The sequence below is a fragment of the Syzygium oleosum genome, unplaced genomic scaffold (genome assembly GCF_021117445.2).
Source record: "Syzygium oleosum isolate NSW1041296 unplaced genomic scaffold, Sole_v2.1 Sole_v2.31, whole genome shotgun sequence".
Taxonomy (NCBI): Eukaryota; Viridiplantae; Streptophyta; class Magnoliopsida; order Myrtales; family Myrtaceae; genus Syzygium; species Syzygium oleosum.
The window spans coordinates 2,349,108-2,370,643 of NW_026607515.1; the positions used below are offsets into that span (position 1 = coordinate 2,349,108).

The 21,536-nt window shown below is 42.9% G+C and overlaps 1 protein-coding gene across 1 annotated transcript in view; it reads right to left on the bottom strand.

The window, feature by feature from the left end:
• Positions 1-351: 351 nt before the first annotated feature.
• LOC115683113 (uncharacterized) overlaps positions 352-21,536 on the bottom strand; it is a 30,694-nt gene continuing 9,509 nt past the window's right edge. The window contains exons 2-3 of the mRNA XM_056304140.1: positions 1,133-1,320; positions 352-424 (exon numbers count right to left, since the gene is read on the bottom strand). Of these exons, the coding sequence (XP_056160115.1) occupies positions 372-424; positions 1,133-1,320 (241 nt within the window). The 3' untranslated portion in view covers positions 352-371. The remainder of the gene's footprint in view (positions 425-1,132; positions 1,321-21,536) is intronic.

Genomic DNA, 21,536 nt, shown 5'->3' on the forward strand with positions numbered 1-21,536 from the left:
AATTGAAAAGTTGAATGGCACTCAAATGATCGGAAAAAAAGTTATGGCACTTAAGTGAGCGCCGTACATAAATTATGACAGTCAAGTGATAAAAAAAAAAGTTATGGCACTCAAGTGAGCATCGTATAAAAGTTATGGCACTTGTGATGTTCTTTTCCCGTCGATGTCCTAAATTCAGCATCATCCCTCATGGAGCTCCACCATAGAAATGTCAAAGGAATGGTAGTGGCATGCCAAAGAGCATGAGCATATACATATCCCTGGTAAGGTGAGAAGCCGTGTATCTCCAACAGCATTGCTGTGGCTCCTCCCATGACCACCACCCACAATTTCCAGCGCAACGGATACTGTGTGACACCAGCCCCTACCACTCATGTAAGAAGCTGTGCTACGCCCATCACTACACACACTTTCATGTTCAGACCTGCAATAGAGTGATCTTTAAGACCATTTCTAGTAGCAGTCTCGCAATATCAAGAAGACTAGGATTCAAGCTATTACTTGACCAAGTAGATCAGTAGGAATGATTGATGCACACATTTGTCTTTTCATTTTGGAAGTTGCAGCAACTATTTTGATACATGTTTTCTGATATGGTTGGCGTTGCCGATTATAAAACAGTTTCAAAGCCAATTTTGAGTTGTCTACCAGTTAGCCAATGATGACCACTAACTTTAATGACGAACACATAAAGCATTCGTGAAGACCCCTGGCTATTATTTATCCAGGTCTGGAGATAAAATATACAAGGCCTCAGTTTTCGCAAGCAAACTGGCCCCCCCGAAAAAGTTAGAGATGAGCATCTGATTATTGCATATCAGAGATTCACATAGTACTCCCGACCTCATGTCGATAAATCCTGGTCGAGCAATTTCTTAAAACTGCACTAGGCATTAATGTATATATTTCAAGGATAAAAAACCCTTGTGGGTGGAACAGGTCTGATAATAAGGATATCTAAGCGTGGCATGCAAGCATTCAAATACATACGGGATCATGGAACAACATGGATTTACAAGACATTGGAGTGCTGACACAATCTTGAAGGGCATTCATTCTTAACTACTGTAGAATCAATGGGTGCTGGAGCCTGGAATGAGAACTGACTAAATAAAAACTAGAAAGTATTTACCATAATCAAGCTTATAGAAGTTGAGATGCAAGATATATGCGGTCACAAATGCAATAAGAGGAGCTGCAACCATGACCCTGGCAGTCTCATCTCTAACGTTAAATGCCCTCAGTACTGACAATATGAGAGACAACCTGAATAATGCAACAGCAGATGAATAATCCAGCTTTTCTGTGAAGTCCACATCTCTGTAAGTAAATACATGAAAAGAACGTCAAGAAGTAGGATGAAATCAAACAGTACTGAGTAGTGGTCAATGTAACTGACGCATTTTGGCTAGTGTGAAGACATTTTTCTTATTTCCTAGAACATTATACAAGTAAGAATGGGCTAAACAGAGTTAGGGCTCTTTGTCGCGACCGAACTCCCGAGCCCTTTTTTATCGGACATGCAAAAAAAGAAGGGGGGCTCGCCTGGTACGTGCTAAGTCTAGGTTCGGGACTTAACTCGGGCTCTCCCAAGCCCATACCATATCGCGACTTAGGGTTTAAGTGTTTAACATGCAAGTGGTTTATATCAAGGAGTCGCCACTAATCGATTTGGGGTGGGTCGATTAGAAACCCAAATAGGGTGATGGGAGAATCACCCTATTCCTACTGAACCGGAGATTAAATGAGTTCGGGGACTTGGTTACACTAGTTGGATAACTAATGCCCTTTCGGTACCATTTTACCCTGTTCATTTCTGAAAACATTTGTCAGGCAATTTGGATTGATTTTAGGACATTTCTCCTAACATGTGAGGTGATCAAGCGAGTGCATAATCAGAAACGATTAGCAGTCAGGAACACAACAATTCATGCAGCCTAAGGTTCTAACCTTAACTAAGTCAGATGACATTCAAAAACACAACAGCTCATGCAATTGTATTAAAACATGCATAACAATACAACGGTAATAAAAACTAACATGCAAAATATTACCGCGCAATCCTAGGCTTATCTAATTTAAACATGGTAAATTATGCATAATAATGCTACAATAAATTAAACACTTAGAATATATCAAACAAATTTTTAAAATTTTTTTTTTTTTTTTAAATTTTTTTTTTTTCGAAAAAAAAAAAAAAAAAAAAATTAATAATAATAATAATAATACAAAAGAAAAGAAAAAGAAAAAAAATAATAATTTGTTTTAAAAAATTTTTAAATTTTTAAATTTTTTTTAAAAAAATATTTTAAAAATAAAATAAAATAATAATATAATATTAACCGGGTCGGGCGGATCCGGGTCGGAATCGACCCGGGTCGGGCGGATCCGGGTCGGAATCGACCCGGGTCAACGGATCCGACCCGGCGTTGACCGGGTCGGATCGGTCAATCCGGATCGGGTCGGAAGCAAACCAGGTCAACGGATCCGACCGGGCATTGACCCGATCGGATCGGTCAATCCGGATCGGGTTAGGAACAGACCGGGTCAAACGGATCCGACCGGTCGTTGACCCGGTCGGGAGGCTATCAATCCGGATCGGGTCGGGCAGGCCCGGTCAAGCGGATCCGACCTAGTCGTTGAACGGATCCGCACTGGTCGTTGACCGGTCGGGCTGATAATCCCAGGTCGGTCGGAACCGACCCGAGTCAACGGATCCGACCGGGCGTTGACCGGGTCGGATCTGTTGATTCGGGTCGAATCCGACCCGAACAAACAGATCCGGGGGGAGGGGGGCGCCGGCGAGGCTAAAATTGGCCGTCCGCACGGCCGACCCAGCCGATGCTTAGCCGCCTGGGCCGCCCGACCGTGACCGCCTGCAGCCGTGCCACTCACTGAACCGCCGTCGGACCACCGCGCCGGCCGGCGATGGAACAAAACCGGCGTGGTTGAGGCATTTCGTCGAACGCTTGGCGGGCGCGTGGAAAACGGGGATTCCGACCTCCTCCGGCGATCCTTGGCCGGCTCCGGCTTGGGTTCGCCTGCCTCAGGACGGTGAGCGAGTGGACCGGACCGACGTCGGTATGGGCCGGGATTCGAGCGAAACGGCTGCGCGAGTCCCGGCCAAACCGAGGCAAAAACGTGGAAAACAGTGGGAGCTTCTCGGCCGAGGGGGCTCACTGCGGCCGACGGCGCTGCGTCGGGATGGCCTCCGTGCGGTCCGGGCGGCGTCGACGACCCGCCCTTCTTCTTTAGCTCCGGCGTGGCCTCGGTTTCCTCTCTCTCTCTATTCTCTCTCGTGTTCTCTCTCTCTCGGTTTCTCTCTATATTTTTTTCCAAAATGGCCGTAGGCCAGAGGCGCGCACAGGGGTCGCCGGTCGGCTGCTAGGTGGACGACGAGGCCGGCTGGGACCTGCAAGACCCTCCGAGGCTCCTCTCTCTTCTCGTGTGTCTCTCTGATTCTCTCCGGCCTCTCTCGGACTCTCTCTCCGTTTTTCTCCAAAAATGGCCGACCCGCTCTCTCTCTCTCTGTCGCCGCCGTCGGCTCGGCGACGGGGATGGATGGCTGAGGCGCGGTGGCTGCCGGAGGCTTCCTGTCTCTCCCGGCTCACGCTCTCACGTTCCCTCTGTATTTTTCTCAAAAATGGCCGACCGCCTCTCTCTCTCTCTTTCTGTCTTTCATAGCCTACGACGACGTGTCTCTCTGCCTCTCTGCGTCGGCGTGACGACGGCCTGCACCGGCCTACGCCACGCCACGACTTTCGTGACCATTGCAGGCCGGTGCAGAGCAGAGCAGGGGGGGTCGGTGCCGAGAGGGTGCAGAGAACCAAGAGGGAGGAGGGGATAAAGGGAGAGAGGAAATGGGGAGAGACGGGGCCCGGCCATAATGTACGGTCCCGTCGGCGTGCTCATCCGACTCTCCTCGCCGAGGCAGCGACGGCGAAGCCGGCGCGCCGTGCGTCACGCTCCGTCGCGACGAGGGAGAACAGGGCGAGGAGAGCGGCCGGCGCAGGGGAAGAGAAGGAAAGGAAAGGCTGGGCAAATGGGCCCGGCCCAGCAGAGGGGAGAGAAAAAAGAAAGGAAGTGGGCTGGGCCCGCGCGAAAGGAAAAAAGGAAAAAGGAAAAGGGGCCGGGCCCGGGGAAAAAAAGGAAAAAAAAAATGGGCCGGGTCGGGCCAGCTCCGACCCGGCCCGACTCGATTTTTTTTTTTTTTTTTTTTAAATTTTTGTTTAAAATTTAAGAAAATATGCTCTAATAGGCCCTATTAATTCACATATGCCTAATGTCTATATGCAATGCATTTAAATAGAAATATTTTTTTGTTTTAGGAATTAAAGAAAATTAATTCCTAAATTTTGTGCAATTAATTTTGGGCAAATTAAAAATAGGTGTCAACAGCTGCCCCTCTTTGAAGGTGAGCTCGCAGAGATTGAGCTCGCAGATGTTACGTTCAAAGATAAAATGGCACCTAAATTTGGCCCATGCATGTTCAATGAATGTTATTTTTGGCGAGACCGGAGTCCCATTTTTTATGATGCGATAAGATGATGCGTGCTAAAGCAAATAAAAACATACCTGGGGCTACTTACCTTGCCGAAGGGTAGAATAATTCCAGATGGTTGATATTGTGTGTCGAGGACCCGAACCTATCTTCGGTCGCCTTGACGGAAAAATGGTTTGTCTAGGACCCGAACCTTTCTTCGGTCGCCTTGACGGGGATTGTTTTTGTCTAGGACCCGAACCTTTCTTCGGTCGCCTTGACTGGGGAAATCGTCTGTCTAGGACCCGAACCTTTCTTCGGTCGCCTTGGTGATTGGATTTTGTTTGGTGCATCTAGGACCCGAACCTTTCTTCGGTCGCCTTGGTATTGGATTTTGTTTGTCAAAGTACACAGGGGTCGTCGCCCGAGGGTTTGACGGTTTGCACAGTGGGTCCTCGCGCGGTCTTGAAAAGGCTCAAACGATGAGCACACAGGGGTCCTCGCAGAGGATTTGTTGGTTTGCCTGGTGGGTCCTCGCCAGCAGGGCTTGAAAAGGCTCAAACGATGAGCACCTGGGGGTCCTCGCCCGAGGATTTGATGTGAACATGGGGGTCAGTCCCATGCTCAGGAGGGTGAACAACGGGGTCAATCCGATGTTCAGAGGGTGAACAACGGGGTCAACCCGATGTTCAATTGGTGAACAACGGGGTCACTCCGATGTTCAGAGGGTGAACAACGGGGTCAATCCGATGTTCAGTTGGTGAACAACGGGGTCACTCCGATGTTCAGAGGGTGAACAAAGGGGTCAATCCGATGTTCAAAGGGTACCATAACAATCGTAGGTACATGGATTTCTGGAATCGGGCATGGGTAAAATGTACTTACCTGGGTACGTTCCTGCCTCTTAAGGGCGTGTCTCCTGTCAGACAAGTTTTTTTGTGCAAAGACATACGTATTCATCGGAGAAATAGACAACTGAGGCTATTCTTGAATATCGTATGAAATATCTTGACCAGCTAGTCAAGATGCTTTTCTTTTTCAAAGAAACACCCAATTTACCTTCTGGGTAGTTTGAAAAGAAATCTGATGAAATACCTAGGATTTCTTACCCGGAGGTTTGATATATCATCTGCTGAATAACCGACCTTTTTCGGGGCATCTCTCTTGGAATGACAATGAGGGCTTCTCCAACGCCCGAATTTTCGTGTTCTATTACTGGGGATTAGAACTCTGAGCTGCAAAAGCATGCTGTGTCAATTCCACTTGGGGAGCGGAAGAAATTTTCTATGACATCTTTGGAGACGCTCCAAAGGTCATATGTTCTTTGAGTCTTTGAGGATATTTTACCTGTCAAAGAGGGTTAGCGCAAACATGCATGCATTCATCAAGGATAGACAAGCTAGTCTATCCCGGGAATGTATTTGAAAGTTCATGCATGATGGTTTCGCCATGTTTGCATCACCAAACATCCACTGAGGGTCAATCAAGACAATATTCACTCGGGAGGTGGACTTCTCAAGATGCTGAACGAGGGATTCTCAGTCAGAAAGGACTTTCCACTCGCTCTCGTTGAAAAGGGTTATTTGTCCCGTTCATTAATGCGGGAACATCGAAAACACTCAATCTGACCGCTATCACATCCGCAAGGGTCTGAGTTTTCTCGCAAGCGGTACGACGCTGCCAATCTGAGAGGTCTTCTTCAGGGTCGTAATGTAGGCTTGGTCAATGGCTTAACAAAGGAGACTGTCCGAGTCAAGGCCATGAAAGAAAATATTCTGCAATTATCTCCGGGTTTACAAGTCAAGAACCCTGCAAAACGAGATAGAAATAGTCTTGCTCGGATTTCCTCGAGCGTTGTTTATAAACATTTGAAATTCCACGTTAAATCAAGTGCCCTAATCAGAAGAGACTTCCTGAGGGACGTAACGTGGGCTCGGTTCACAGGTTAAGAAACGAAAGGATCGTTAGGCTAAAAAATGTGTGTAAGGGTGAGAGTTGGTGATCATCTTGGCATTGTCACCAGCCTTTTTCTCCACCGTCGGGACTCTTTTGGAAAACTCCTTGGGTAATCCCTTGTTTTAGCTTCTTTGACAACTTTTTCTTGAGAAGCTTCTGCGTCCAGCATTTTCCTGGATACCATTCTATCTCTGTGACAGATCTTTGTCAAGACAGAGTTCCTAAAGTAGGAATTTGTATCGAAGAAGAACTCAAGTTTAACCCTTAGGGAATTCGTCTTTTCATCGTTTTTCTTCTTCTCCTTTTTCTTTTTCTTTGTTTTTTTATTCATGGGCATTGGCCTTGCTTTTACCAGGCACACTTGCTTTTTCATGCCCCTAGTTTTCAGCATTTTATTCTTTGCTCTTTTGGTGTTGTCAGGACTAGCCTAAACAAGCTTGAGCAGAATAATGTTATTAGGCTCTTGGAGTCTTCATCTTGATTCGGTATTTTGGACCCTGATGTTCAAGCTGTGGTGACTTTTGCCTTGCCCCGGTGTAGGGGATGATCACCAACTGGGTTGGTACGAAATGAAATCGCTGGCTCAATTGGGCTAGCAAGGGATATAAGTGTATGGGATAGAAGAAGAACCGCTCTTCGTCATCCTAGGGCACTTAAATTATTGTGAGAGTTCATCTGCAATAAAAACACTCAAAGATTAATGCAAGTGAGAGCAAGAAAATTTCTATTCATCTTTTTCACCTTGTGAGAGCTGTTGCAGCTGATGATCATAGAAAATTTTAGATATTACAAACTCCTCATCTTTCTTGTCTTGCTCAATTCCTAGGTGAAAACATCACTGTTATCAATAAGATATTGGCATTTTGGACAGGCTTTAGTTTGCTGCTCCTCTCTTGACAAAGCCCTCTTAGCCTCAACTGTCCGGCCGTCGATGACGTGCTTGTCTTGGAAGACTCTGTCGAGGACCACCGGATCCGTGAAAACGACGAGGCCGAAGACACAGGGGCGGTGATCGAAAAGGAGGGACGCTCTTCTTGCTCCTTCCGAATTTGAATTCTCCCTTTGATCTTTGATTTACCTCAAAGTTTGCCCCAATGTGGGGTGGTTCTTTGAGGGTAATTTGAAAGGAACCTCCAAGTGTATGGGCTCAAATGGTCTAGCAAAGGATTAATGGTAGTGTATGGGGCGGAGAAATGAAGCGCCTCTCGTCATTTTGGCTACCGTACCTTATGCGAGAAACCCCTTTACCTTGTAGAAGTGGAACCTTTTCGCTCATCTTACATGGGTTTGGTACGTGAGAATGTGTATAGACTAAGGATTGCCTCTCATCATTCTGAGACACCTCGTTCAATACATCGGAGCAGTTCGACACCATTCGTCGAATTGTCCAGATTTTCACAGGGAATTGGTGAATTAAACAGGTAAAATTACCATGCGAAATTCTTTCCAAAAGATATGCAATACACTTGGGGGAAGGTTAAGCATTTATTTGCTTTAACATGTTTCCTCCTTCTTTTGTTTCTTTCAACTCTTAAAGAAGAGTTTTAAGGGACAGAGATACTTACCTATGCTGCAATGGCGGCGAAACAAACCTGCCAGGCAATAAGAAAGGCCGTGTTAATGAATGGCTCTTTAGGGGACAGGAATTGGGAACGATACAACATTACCCTTCGTGATTCCCTTCATTTGAGATCAAACTGACAACTCCTTGAGTTTTCTCAGATGTTGATAATTCTCTTCTGACAAAAACATGAGCTTATGTTAGAAATGAGATAATTGAGGGTAAATTGAGAACGATACAAATTACCCTTCTTCCATTTTGCCTTCAAAGCTAGCAGAGTCTTTTCTCCTCTTTACTTTGTTCAGCCTTCTCTGTCTCAGTCTGCTCCTCCATATTCTTGGTCATGAAGTTCGAATGAGATCCTCTATAATTAGGGGTGCTCCCGAATAGAGGGTTCTTTTGTCAGCGGATGCTATGTCAATGCGATTCCAACATGTTGAGGAGTTTCTCGTGAATGCTCCGATTCCTGATTGCACAGGCATGTGCAATTGCTTGCATGGGGATCTTCGCAGCAAAGCTAATCTCTACTTTAAAGGTCTTTGACGAACATGGGCATGACTACCATCGATACTTCTGTGGTTGTCAGGATCTGCCTTGAAGTCATTTTGTCATGTGCGAAGTCTTTTCCAGCTGCTTGCACAGGATCTTTACTCAAATTTGTCCTACATAAAAGGAAAAGATATGTCATTTCTATGCTAAAGTGGATGAACTTTAGGAACGAAATACACCCTTTTTTATGGACTGGGAGATTGCGTGCCCCCTAGTCTACTCTCCTAATTAAGCACTTCTTCGTCATGTTTCATTCGAGAGGTCCCGACATTGGTGCTCTATCCGGCTCGCTAGCACGTCAGAGTCTAGCATGTTCCCCAGTTCATTATCTGCAAAAGAAAAGGGAAGGAATGTCATTTCCAAAATTTGTTAAGGAATAAGACATACCTTTTTCTTTCAAAGGGATAATCTTTTTTGATCGCCAGGCTCTCGTACGAAATGATGTTTCGCTCATCATGGGGTCAAGGAATGGTCAACATTCTCTTTGACTTTACAGGGTTGATATCACCCTCTTGGTAGTAGTGAGATTTGCCCCATGTTTCATTTGAAGATTGGATGATCTTCGCTCGGTTTCTCTATCGGATGAGTTGGTCCGCTAGCATCATTAGGGTCGATGTGCTCTTCGGTTTGTGTCATTTTCAAATGTCCCTTTGTAATAACAAATCAAAAGGAGTATGCTACGAGACACGAAGTGAGCGAGTTAGAAAAACAAACGAGGGCTATGGGTATGCATGCTTTTCCATCACTATTCTTTTTGCCCTTTTGAAAAATGATAAAACGTTTGTTTTATTTTCAAAAGCTTAGAAACGAGGAAACATGAGGAAGCCCGGGCCTCAGAACACTTTCCTTTTCGTGGCTGGATATCATCAACGGGCCGGTTTGGTATACTACCTCATGCCCTCAAAACATTATTTATTTACAAAACATGGATTTACAACCTCAAAAGAGGGAGAGTTCAAAAAGACATTTCCTCCAGCAGAAATGACGACAAAAAGCAAAATACAAGGATAGCCCATTTTCCAGGGATTCATGCAGAAGAGAGGAGAGAAATTCTACTCAAGCGGGCTTGCGCCCATTCCCTTCACCGGTCTCGAATGAGAAAGTCTTGGTATCCAGCAGGTTTTGAATTCGGTGCTTAAGAGTATAACACCCATCAGTTGAATGTCCCACCTCGCCCATGTGATAATCACATTTTTTAGACGGATTGTAGTTTGAAAAGCTCTCAGGATTAGGTCGCTTTGGTTCAGTGGAGAGCAGCCTTTTCTTCCGGAGTATTGCCAGCATCTGAGATGGAGGTCCTGGGAGGGGAGTGAATTGTCTCCGGTTGTTTCGCTTTTGTGATGGAGGGATACTGGGTTTGTATTGTTCATGTTGCATGAACTTTGGGCATAGGGTGCTCAATTCCTTAGGATAAGGGGACTCGTGGACATTGTCAACTATAACATCTTTACCCTTCTGGTTGACCACTGGATGGCTCCATTTGAATTATCATCCCTGGTCTTGGATAGCAAAGCGGAGTCAAGGTGAGTTGGTCTAAGCGGGTGATAGATGTTCCACTTGTTTTGAGAGTTGTTGAAGAAAGGCGAAGACTGCTTCATTTCGGTTTCCATGTTATTGAAACGGACGTTTTCTTCGGCCATTTTTTGTAACTACCTGCGAAAACGCGTATATGAATGAGTATAATGCCCAATAAAGAATCATTCTATGACTTATTCATATTATTATTGCATATTTTCTTTATTTGCAAAGAAAAAAATAAGCAAAAAAGGTTTTTATTAATATTAACATTACGGGCGGCGTCCCGGGGTTCGAACCCGGTCGCCTCGGACCATGACGCTACATCCCCGGATACCAGTTGGGCCGAAGGCCGCGATGGTGTCATCAAGGGGCAAAAAATTTTATTTAAAGCATAAAAAACGGCCCGAGTTATATTAACATTTGTACAACCCATAAACATTTTTACAGGAGATAACCAAAATCCCTGAACATAATTACTAGGAAATATAAAAGACAGAGGCTTTTAACAAAAGGATGCCATTCCCGGATGCTCATTTTATAAACGATGGGGAAATCACGGTCTCTCGGAGGCGCTTATTTTTACGGACAAGCTCCGCAGTAAGCGTATCCCTGGTATATAGACTGCAATCAACGGGTGACCTAACAGTAACAAATCAATTGAATAAGTAGGCCGTATATATAAAAAATGAGAAGGGATAGAATATATATACCTTTCCTTGAACCATGGCAATCGCAACAACATGCACATGAGGAGTGAGGTTCGATTTCTATCTAGACTGGCTCAGCAAAATGAAATTAAAAGGGTGCCTGACCGTCGCAGCCTCGCGTTGGTGTCAAGTCCTTTTAACCTCGGCCAAATCGAAAGGAATATCTTATAGTCACGCGAATAGCGGCTAAAGATACTTCTTTACGATTTTTAGAAATAAATTTCGGGGAAAAGAAAGGCAACCTCTACATCGCGGGCTCGCGTTCGAGGTCGTATCTTTCTTAACACCATCCTAACATGCCCTATCGCGGCCCGGGTCGCGGCGTGGTTGTGTGTGCAACGGTGTAGTGCTAAATCATTAAAGCATGCACAACAAATTATAAACAATCAATCGAACCCGCAAGAACAAATAACACCTTAATGTCGGGTTCATACACGGAGTCCTTCTTTGCCAAACAAAAATCATTTTGAACAAGGTAAAATTTTTTTGGCCTAAGTCCACTTTAAAAAAAACAAATCCCCAGCGGAGTGCCAGTCTGTCGCGACCGAACTCCCGAGCCCTTTTTTATCGGACATGCAAAAAAAGAAGGGGGGCTCGCCTGGTACGTGCTAAGTCTAGGTTCGGGACTTAACTCGGGCTCTCCCAAGCCCATACCATATCGCGACTTAGGGTTTAAGTGTTTAACATGCAAGTGGTTTATATCAAGGAGTCGCCACTAATCGATTTGGGGTGGGTCGATTAGAAACCCAAATAGGGTGATGGGAGAATCACCCTATTCCTACGAACCAGAGATTAAATGAGTTCGGGGGACTTGGTTACACTAGTTGGATAACTAATGCCCTTTCGGTACCATTTTACCCTGTTCATTTCTGAAAACATTTGTCAGGCAATTTGGATTGATTTTAGGACCTTTCTCCTAACATGTGAGGTGATCAAGCGAGTGCATAATCAGAAACGATTAGCAGTCAGGAACACAACAATTCATGCAGCCTAAGGTTCTAACCTTAACTAAGTCAGATGACATTCAAAAACACAACAGCTCATACAATTGTATTAAAACATGCATAACAATACAACGGTAATAAAAACTAACATGCAAAATATTACCGCGCAATCCTAGGCTTATCTAATTTAAACATGGTAAATTATGCATAATAATGCTACAATAAATTAAACACTTAGAATATATCAAACAAATTTTTAAAATTTTTTTTTTTTTTTTTTTTGTTTTAAAATTTTTTTTTTTTCGAAAAAAAAAAAATAAAAAAAATAATAAAAAAAATTAATAATAATAATAATAATACAAAAGAAAAGAAAAAGAAAAAAAAATAAATTTTTTTAAAAAAAAAAAATTTTAAAAATAAAATAAAATAATAATATAATATTAACCAGATTCGGGCGGATCGGGTCGGGCCGACCGGGTCAACGGATCCGACCGGCGTTGACCGGGTCGGATCGGTCAATCCGGATCGGGTCGGAACCGACCAGGTCAACGGATCCGACCCGGGCGTTGACCCGGTCGGATCGGTCAATCGGATCGGGTCGGAACCGACCAGGTCAATGGATCCGACCCGGTCGTTGACCGGGTCGGGGCTATCAATCCGGATCGGGTCGGAGCGAGCCGGGTCAACGAATCGGCCGGTCGTTGACCGGGTCGGAGCTGATATCCGGGTCGGTCGAGGAACCGACCAAGTCAACGGATCCGGCTCGGGCGTTGACCGGGTCGGATCTGTTGATTCGGGTCGAATCCGAGGCCCGAACAAACAGATCCATGGGGAGAGGCGCCGTAGATAAAATTGGCCGTCCCGGGCCGACCCAGCGAGTGCCGCCCCCTAGTCGCCCGACCAGGACCGCCTCTGGCCGTGCCACTCACCTGAACCGCCGTCGGACCACCGTTCGCCGGCCGGCGATGGAACAAAAACCGGCGTGGTTGAGGCATTTCGTCGAACGCTTGGCGGGCGCGTGGAAAAACGGGGATTCCGGCCTCCTCCGCGATCCGGTCGGCTCCAGCGGCTTGGGTTCGCTTCAAAGCGGTGAGCGAGGGGCCGGGACCAAGCGTCGGTATGGGCGGGATTCAGCCAAGCGGCGGCGTGAGTCCGGCCAAACCGAGGCAAAAAACGAGGGGAAAACGGGGAGGCTTCTCGGCCGAGGGGGGCTCACCGGTCGACGGCGCGTCTGGATGGCCTCCGGCAGGTCTGGCGGCGTCGACGACCGCTGCTGGTTCTTCTTTAGCTCCGGCGTGGCCTCGGTTTCCTCTCTCTCTCTATTCTCTCTGTGTTCTCTCTCTCTCGGTTTCTCTCTATATTTTTTTCCAAAATGGCCGGCCGGGCTGCATGCCGGGGTCGCCGGTCGGCTTGCGGTGACGACGAGGCCGGTGGGACTGCAAGACCCTCCGAGGCTCCTCTCTCTTCTCGTGTGTCTCTCGATTCTCTCGGCCTCTCGGACTCTCTCCGTTTTCTCCAAAAATGGCCGACCCGCTCTCTCTCTCTCTGTCGCCGCCGTCGGCTCGGCGACGGATGGATAGGTGAGGCGCGGTGTGGCTGCCCGGAGGCTTCCTGTCTCTCCCGGCTCACGCTCTCACGTTCCCTCTGTATTTTTCTCAAAAATGGCCGACCGCCTCTCTCTCTCTCTTTCTGTCTTTCATAGCCTACGACGACGTGTCTCTCTGCCTCTCTGCGTCGGCGTGACGACGGCCTGCACCGACCTACGCCACGCCACGACTTTCGTGACCATTGCAGGCCGGTGCAGAGCAGAGCAGGGGGGGTCGGTGCCGAGAGGGTGCAGAGAACCGAGAGGGAGGAGGGGATAAGGGAGAGAGGAAATGGGGAGGACGGGACTGGCCATTAATGCCAGTCCCGTCGGCGTGCTCATCCGGCTCTCCTCTGGCCAGACAGCGACGGCGAGAAGCGGCGCCACCGTGCGTCACGCTTCCGTCGCGAGCAGGGGAGAACAGGGGCGGGAGAGCGGCCGAGCGCGGGGAAGAGAAGGAAAGGAAGGCTAGCCGGGTGGGCCCGGCCGCGGGAGGGGAGAGAAAAAAGAAAAGGAAGTGGGCTGGGCCCGCGCGAAAGGAAAAAAAGAAAAAGGAAAAGGGGCCGGGCCCGGGGAAAAAAAGGAAAAAAAAAATGGGCCGGGTCGGCCCAGCTCCGACCCGGCCCGACTCGATTTTTTTTTTTTTTTTTTTTTTTAAATTTTTGTTTAAAATTTAAGAAAATATGCTCTAATAGGCCCTATTAATTCACATATGCCTAATGTCTATATGCAATGCATTTAAATAGAAATATTTTTTTGTTTTAGGAATTAAAGAAAATTAATTCCTAAATTTTGTGCAATTAATTTTGGGCAAATTAAAAATAGGTGTCAACACTCTTATTTTGTACAGGAAGTTTATCAGCCAATTTTCTACTCATTAAGGCAGAATCTAAAATCATGATCCGAGAGGTGGCACTCGATGATACAAAACTTGACCAAAATGAAAAGCATATGTTTGTCAATGCTTACCGACTGTGAGATACAGCACTCCAGAACCAGGAATTCATGGACAAGATTCTGTAGACATGCCACAAGCTTGTATATTCATAGTAAGTTCTCTTATCTGGTCTCAGGGGAAACTTGTAGTACAAAAGAACGGAAAAGAATAGCCACCCATGAAAATGCATTGCAAGATTGAGTGGAGAAAAAGCAATGGAGACAGGTTCCTGATGATGGAAGCTAAGCAGTTTAGATGCATGTTGAGCATATATGCTATCAAAGATGATCTGATACACACATCATAGATTTGATAATGCTGGAAATCAAATTAACTGTGGAAACTTGAAATCCATACACAATTGAACAGCCATTTGCCATAATATTTGACCGGTTTGTCACCGAGTTTCTGTCTTTCCTCTTCTCTCACAAGTATACATTCATATCGACAATCACTCCGGCAGTCCCATTGTTTCCATCTAAGGTAAAGTGGTTCTTGCAAATACCAAGGATCATCAATAGGTTTCCTATCAGATGAAAATTTACAATGTTGGAACCACTAGTCTCCCATGCAACCTGAACTTTCACACTTTACAACCCAAGACCTGGCAAAACATCAACATTCACCATGATGAAATGGAAAGTATCCCAATCAAAGAGCAAGCTTCCGGAATGAACTTGTTTCAAACCAGCAAGTAGACAGGCCGACTTAGAATAACAACTCTACAGCCCTTCAAAAAAAAAAAACAAAGAAAAATCTTTTAGGGGAAGGACTTTTCTCTACTTCTTATCTACTTTGAATCCAAAAAAGAAACCGAGAGAAAAGCAGAAGCAAAACAAAGGTGCAATCAGCTCTTCCTAGATTAACTGCATTAAGCAAAATAGGACCTTTATTCTCCTAATGATTGGAAATATAAAAGAAAAGCAAACTAAAGGGGAACTAATTACAAAGAGAATGAAGATGTGTCTCGCTTCGTTTGACATTTTAACTACGTCCTTAGACTCCTTACCTTTGCACATCAATCAATGTCCTCATGGTGACTTGTTTGAAATACAGCCTGTTTATCTTTTAACAACAAACGTAGAGGGAGAAGTAACTCACATGGACAACTTGAATCTGACTTGCTTGAACAACAAACATCCTTAAACTCCTGTCAACTGGAAGAGTGCCATGCTTTAATCCAGATAAGCTGAGAAGTGCATCTCCAGAAAGGCCTGCAGTAAAGATCTCCGTCTTCATTGAATTTAATTGAGGCCCAACATGCAGTAAAACTGATTAAAATAGCCTCGATACTTCACTAATCCCTTCAGGCTTCCCATCCAAAAAGATAAACAAGTCATTAGCAAAAGATAGATGAGTAACCTACTGCAGCTAGAATTAGTAATGCAACCCTCAACCCAACTCACATACACAGGAGGGATGTCAACAGCATGCGATATATTCACAATGAAATCAGTGAACAACTAGCTGAGGTAGTTTTCATGATATCAGGTTTAATGAAACAACTGGCTGAGGTAGTTTTCCCATGATTATGTTGGACAATTTCATGAGAAAGAAGTATGTTATCAGCTTTCTTCTAATTTCAATGGGTTCACTCTGACTTGGACTGATAAAAGAGGGAAGCGACCCCTTTAATTTTGGAGAAAGTATCTTCAGAAACCACATTACAGCACCAAATGGGTCTATAATCAGTCATCTTTGAAGGATTTGGAATTTTGGGCACCATAATAATAGCTATTTCATTCAAGGAACCAAGGAGCAGAAAAGAAGGCAAGAAATCTAGAACAACCTTGGCAGAGTCCTGTCCGACTACACTCATAGCCTTTTTGAGGAAAAAAAAAAGTATAACCATCATGACCATGACTTTTGTCTGCCATAATAGATCATAAAGCTCTGAAGGCAGGTAAGAATTCTGAAGGAGAGAAAGAAAGAGAAGAGAGAGTGTGTTTTGAGGGAGGCAAAATAGGAAAACAAGGAAAGACAGAAAATAAGGAGAGAAGAAAATGAAAAAAAAAATGGGGGAGAAGCTAAGGTAGCGAATGATAACCATTCTGTTCCGGAATGAGTTCCTGAAACAGAAATAGATTTTTCTATTTCTGGTTCCAGGATGAGTTTCTGAGAAAAGAAATCCGTTTGATAACAACAAAAAGTTTCTATTTCTGGAACAGAAACCCGTTTGATAACAGTACAAAATTTCTATTTCCTAAAATAAAAACTCGTTTGATAAACAACACAAAATTCTATTTCCAGGAAAAAAAATCCATTTTTTTTAAAAATGGAATAAAAATAATTAGAAAATCCAAAAAATTCCTAAAAATCTCAAAAAAATTCAAAAAATCCAAAAAAATTGAAAAATTCTAGAAAAATTCATCACAATTTCCAAAAAATAAAAAAAAATTCAGATTTTTCTAGAAAATAGGAAATTTGTTGAATTTTTTCAAAAAAAATCAAAAAATCAAAAAATTCAAAACTTCATAAAATGACTTAAAATACCTGTGGCCACCCACTTTTAGTGAAACTTAAATATTTTTAAGTGCCCAAAAAAAATAAAAAAATCAAAAATTCCAAAAATTTTAAAAATTCACAGAATAGTTTAGAATACATGTGGCCACCCACTTTGAGTGAAATTTAAATTTTTTAAGGTGCCTAAAAAAATTCAAAAACTCAAAAATTTCAAAACTTCACAGAATAGCTTAAAATACCTATGGCCACCCACTTTGAGTGAAATTTAAATTTTTTTAGGTGCCGAAAAAAAAATAAAAACATAAAAAAATAAAAAATTTTAAAACTTCACAGAATGACTTAGAATGCCTCTAACCACCCACTTTGAGTGCAATTTAATTTTTTTAGGTGCCCAAATGGTATTTTTGATTTTTAAATATTTTTCGGCACTTAAAAAAAATTAAATTTCACTCAAAGTGGATGGCCACATGTATTCTAAGCCATTCTGTGAAGTTTTGAAATTTTTGATTTTTTTCTTTTTTTCGGCACCTAAAAAAAATAAAATTTCATTCAAAATTGGTGGTCACAGGTATTCTAAGCCATTCTGTGAAGTTTTGAAATTTTTGCTTTTTTGCTTATTTTTATTTTTTTCGGCACCTAAAAAAATTAAATTTCGCTCAAAGTGGATGGCCATAGGTGTATTCTAAGCAATTCTGTGAATTTTTGAAATTTTTTATTTTTTTATTTTTTTCAGCACCTAAAAAAATTTAAATTTTGCTCAAAGTGGATGGCCACAGGTATTCTAAGCCATTATGTGAAGTTTTAAAATTTAAAATTTTTTGCTTTTTATTTTTTATTTTTTTAGGCACCTAAAAAATAAAATTTCTCTCAAAGTGGGTGGCCACAGGTATTTTAAGCCATTCTGTGAAGTTTTGAAATTTTTTCTTTTTTGCTTATTTTTATTTTTTTGGCATCTAAAAAAAATTAAATTTCGCTCAAAGTGGGTTGCCACAGGTATTCGAAGTCATTCTTTAAAGTTTTGAAATTTTTGATTTTTTTATTTTTTTCGACACATAAAAAAATTAAAATTTCTCTCAAAGTGGATGGCCACATGTATTCTAAGCCATTCTGTGAAATTTTTTATTTTTTATTTTTTGCTTTTTTTTTTATTTTTTTCGGTATCTAAAAAAAATTAAATTTCGCTGAAATTGAGTGGCCACATGTATTCTAAGACATTCTGTGAAGTTTTTAAATTTTAGATTTTTTGATTATTATTTTTTTTTGGCATCTAAAAAAAATTAAATTTCGCTCAAAGTGGGTGGCCATAGGTATTCTAAGCCATTTTGTGAAATTTTGAAATTTTTGATTTTTTGACTTTTTTTTATTTTTGTGGCACCTAAAAAAATTTAAATTTCGTTCAAAGTGGGTAGGCACAGATTTTAAACCATTATGTGAAGTTTTGAAATTTTTGATTTTTTGCTTTTTTTTCCCACCTCAAAGATCGTGACTTCCAGATGAACATGTGTTTTAAAGAAAGAGTTCTCTCAGAAATGATTCTCATTTTTGGTCTAGAAATAGAAAACCAACTTTTTTTTTGTTCTGATTTCTGATTCAGAATCGGTTCTAGAACAAAAACTTGTCCCAGAAATAGAAAAATGAAATTGCGTTAATAAACGGATTTTTGGTCCAAAACTGATTCTGGGAACAAAAAACTAGTTCTGGACAGAACCAGAATGGTTATCATGCGGTACCTAATTGTACCATTGAACATGCTCAATGATGAGGTGTCGATTTCTCTGAAGTTAAAAGTGCATTAATGTTGCAAGTTTTAGTACTTACAAATACGAGATAAAAATTTTGGCACTTAAATAAGTGCAAATTGATGGTTAAATATTTAGATGCAGGATATTTTTGTTTATGATGCTATGCCTGATGGATTATATAAATAAAATATTATATCAATGCCATCATATCTTTATAAAGGAAAAGATAAAATCATGGCATCATGTTCTTGTGTCCTTCAAACGTGAAACACAACTAAATTCTTGCAGAGAGGTTAATCTTGTAATTATATGCTAATTCACCTAATTTGCTTTCAGGTTAAGCCCACTTTCACTTCCATAATCAGCATTTCTCGTCTGTCTTTCCATGTTTACATAAGGTATAGCGCAATGGATGGTATTTTCTCACTATATCTACCTCATATTGACAAAAATTGAATTTTAAAAATCCGATTGAATGGGCATCGTTTCGTCAAGTTAATATTTCCTAGCAAAAGAGTTTAGGAGACTGTTTAAATATACAATTAATTCTCAATCGGGTGTGGTAGTCCTCTATGTTTTTAAGATGTTAGTGCAATTGCCCTACTAATTAATCTAGCGAACTGTACGCATAGGTTAAGTTCTGCTGAATACGTTTTCTCTCACTAGGAAAATGTTTTGCATAACACAGAATCATGCAACATGATATTAATCTGTCCCAATCTTTGGCTTATACATATTAGCTACTAGAGCTAACACATAATCGAGGAAGTGACATGCAAATCTGTCAAGTACCAAAAGATGAAAGTTATAGAATCTTGTTATGTCATAAAAGTTTCAAACCCGGGTAAAGATGCACCATATATTCAACAAACGTCCCTTCCTAGTGATCAATCAAACCTACAAAAACATTCGCCGGATGTTATGCTTCAGCCGACATTCTAGGACCTAAAAAACGACTCATCTCTTTGGGCACAAGGACTAATCACAAAAATCTGATCTTTGGCTTTCTTTTTGGCTCCAAAAGAAAAGATGGGTGAATGCCCAGCCCCAGTTTCCAGTTTTGGATTGGAACGATATCTAATTAATGTTTTTTCACTTTTTATCTTCGTAGTCGTTTGGCACCAACATAATAATCACCGCCCCTCGAACGAGACATGTTTGATTCTATACATTACTTATACGTGCAAAATTCTCACACTTGGACCACTTACTCCGAGTCATAGCTGGTGAATAATCTAACCCTACAACGGAGTTTCATGTCATATTTAAATTCTTTGTGAAATTGCCGTTTTGCACCCTGAAATGGACTAAAAATGTCGATCCCTCTCTTGTATGCGAATCTGCATCTATTTGCCCTCTTGTACCAAGCTAGATTACTTCAACTTAGCTCAACCCGAGATCCGCTTCCTGCCATATCTAATCTAATCTAATCAAACCCGATATGATTTATACTGAATATAAGGAATATGAGAGATGGAACCGAGAAATGAAACAAGTAAAGCATTACGTCTTTCAATCAACAGACGCATGAAATCTTCCATCCGGTTCCAACTCGATTGATGGGATGCCTTTGATGTGCGTAAAAGTCGGTTTAAATTATCAAATACTTTTCATTGATATAGATTGTTTGTTTCCTTGGTGAGCAAAGCAAGTGTATTCATTGATTTTAAGTTGATTAATTTATCACTGGCTTATGGCATTTCTGGAATGAGGACGAACTAAATCGGGGAAAATCTAAAAAGAACGACGAAAAAACGGCTTACTGCTATATCTCAGTTCAAGTACGTACGTCTGCATATTTGTAGGCACAGCAACTAATCCATGAACAGCAGCAATACATCCACATTTGCCAAACCAACATAATTAACTTACAATAATGTCCCTTCATATATATCAATTTTAGCCACGTTCGCGCTCCTCCGAGTTCCCTCGTTTCCCCTATCTTTAGTTTATAGATATATTTGTGTTCTTATTAGCCAACATCACAAAACCCTACCACCATTTTCCTAGGAACCCTTTCATTTATTTACACAATATGTCCTCGACATCATATTATATATTGCTAGGATTTAACAACATCATGTTTGTCCATGTGTTTGTGGTCGTATTAGATAAATGGCCGATCAGCCTTCTTATCTTGGCTAAACCAACCAAAAACTCCACCCTATGATGCTTCTTCCACCACCTCACCCTCTCGAGTCTGCTCTTCGCACACCGGAACATTCCCCACGCGCCTCTCCCACTGCTGTTACCATGGATCAGCACTCCCCACCGCCTGACGCTTCCGGGTCGCCCATCGATCATCGTCCGGTCTCCAGGAGACACCCGGAGCATCGCGGAATTCGGTCTCGTGGCAGGAAATGGGTGTCCGAGATACGAGAGCCGCGTAAAGTCAAGCGCATTTGGCTTGGCACTTACCCGACCGCAGAGATGGCCGCCGCTGCATATGACGTTGCAGCCCTTGCCCTGAAAGGCCCTGGTGCCCTCCTGAACTTCCCGAGCTCGGCCCTCACATACCCCATTCCGCCTTCCACGTCGCCAACCGACATACGCGCTGCCGCGTCAAGAGCGGCGGCTTCAAGGCTCCCGAGGCGGGATCTTGAGGTGGACTCGAATGCGTGCATGGCAGCTTCAGGGCAAGAATTCATCGACGAGGACGCCATTTTGAACATGCCGAACCTGTTGGCCGACATGGCGGAGGGGCTGCTCGTGAGCCCACCGCTGCCGCAGGAATCACCAGAATATCTCGATGCAGAAGGCCTGTGGAATTATCCATGACAAGAATGAAGTCGTTCACGCAGTCACTTCGGAAATAGGAAAGCTATGTTGTTGTGGGAGTGAGTTTAGAACATAGACGTGTGAATAAATGGCAATGCCAATAGTATATCACTGTGCGTCGACTTTCCTGGTTTGTCGCTGGAACTTTTTTCAGCAGCTGATTGGTTTGTGAGTTGTGATGAGTTAATGTCATGCGTACACGGTTATGTCTATATGGGTGTATAGTATGTATTAGTGGTTTGTAAGTATGAACATCTGGTCATCTGAGCTCTCATACATGGAATCAACATCACGTCACCTGTTATTTTTATCCACG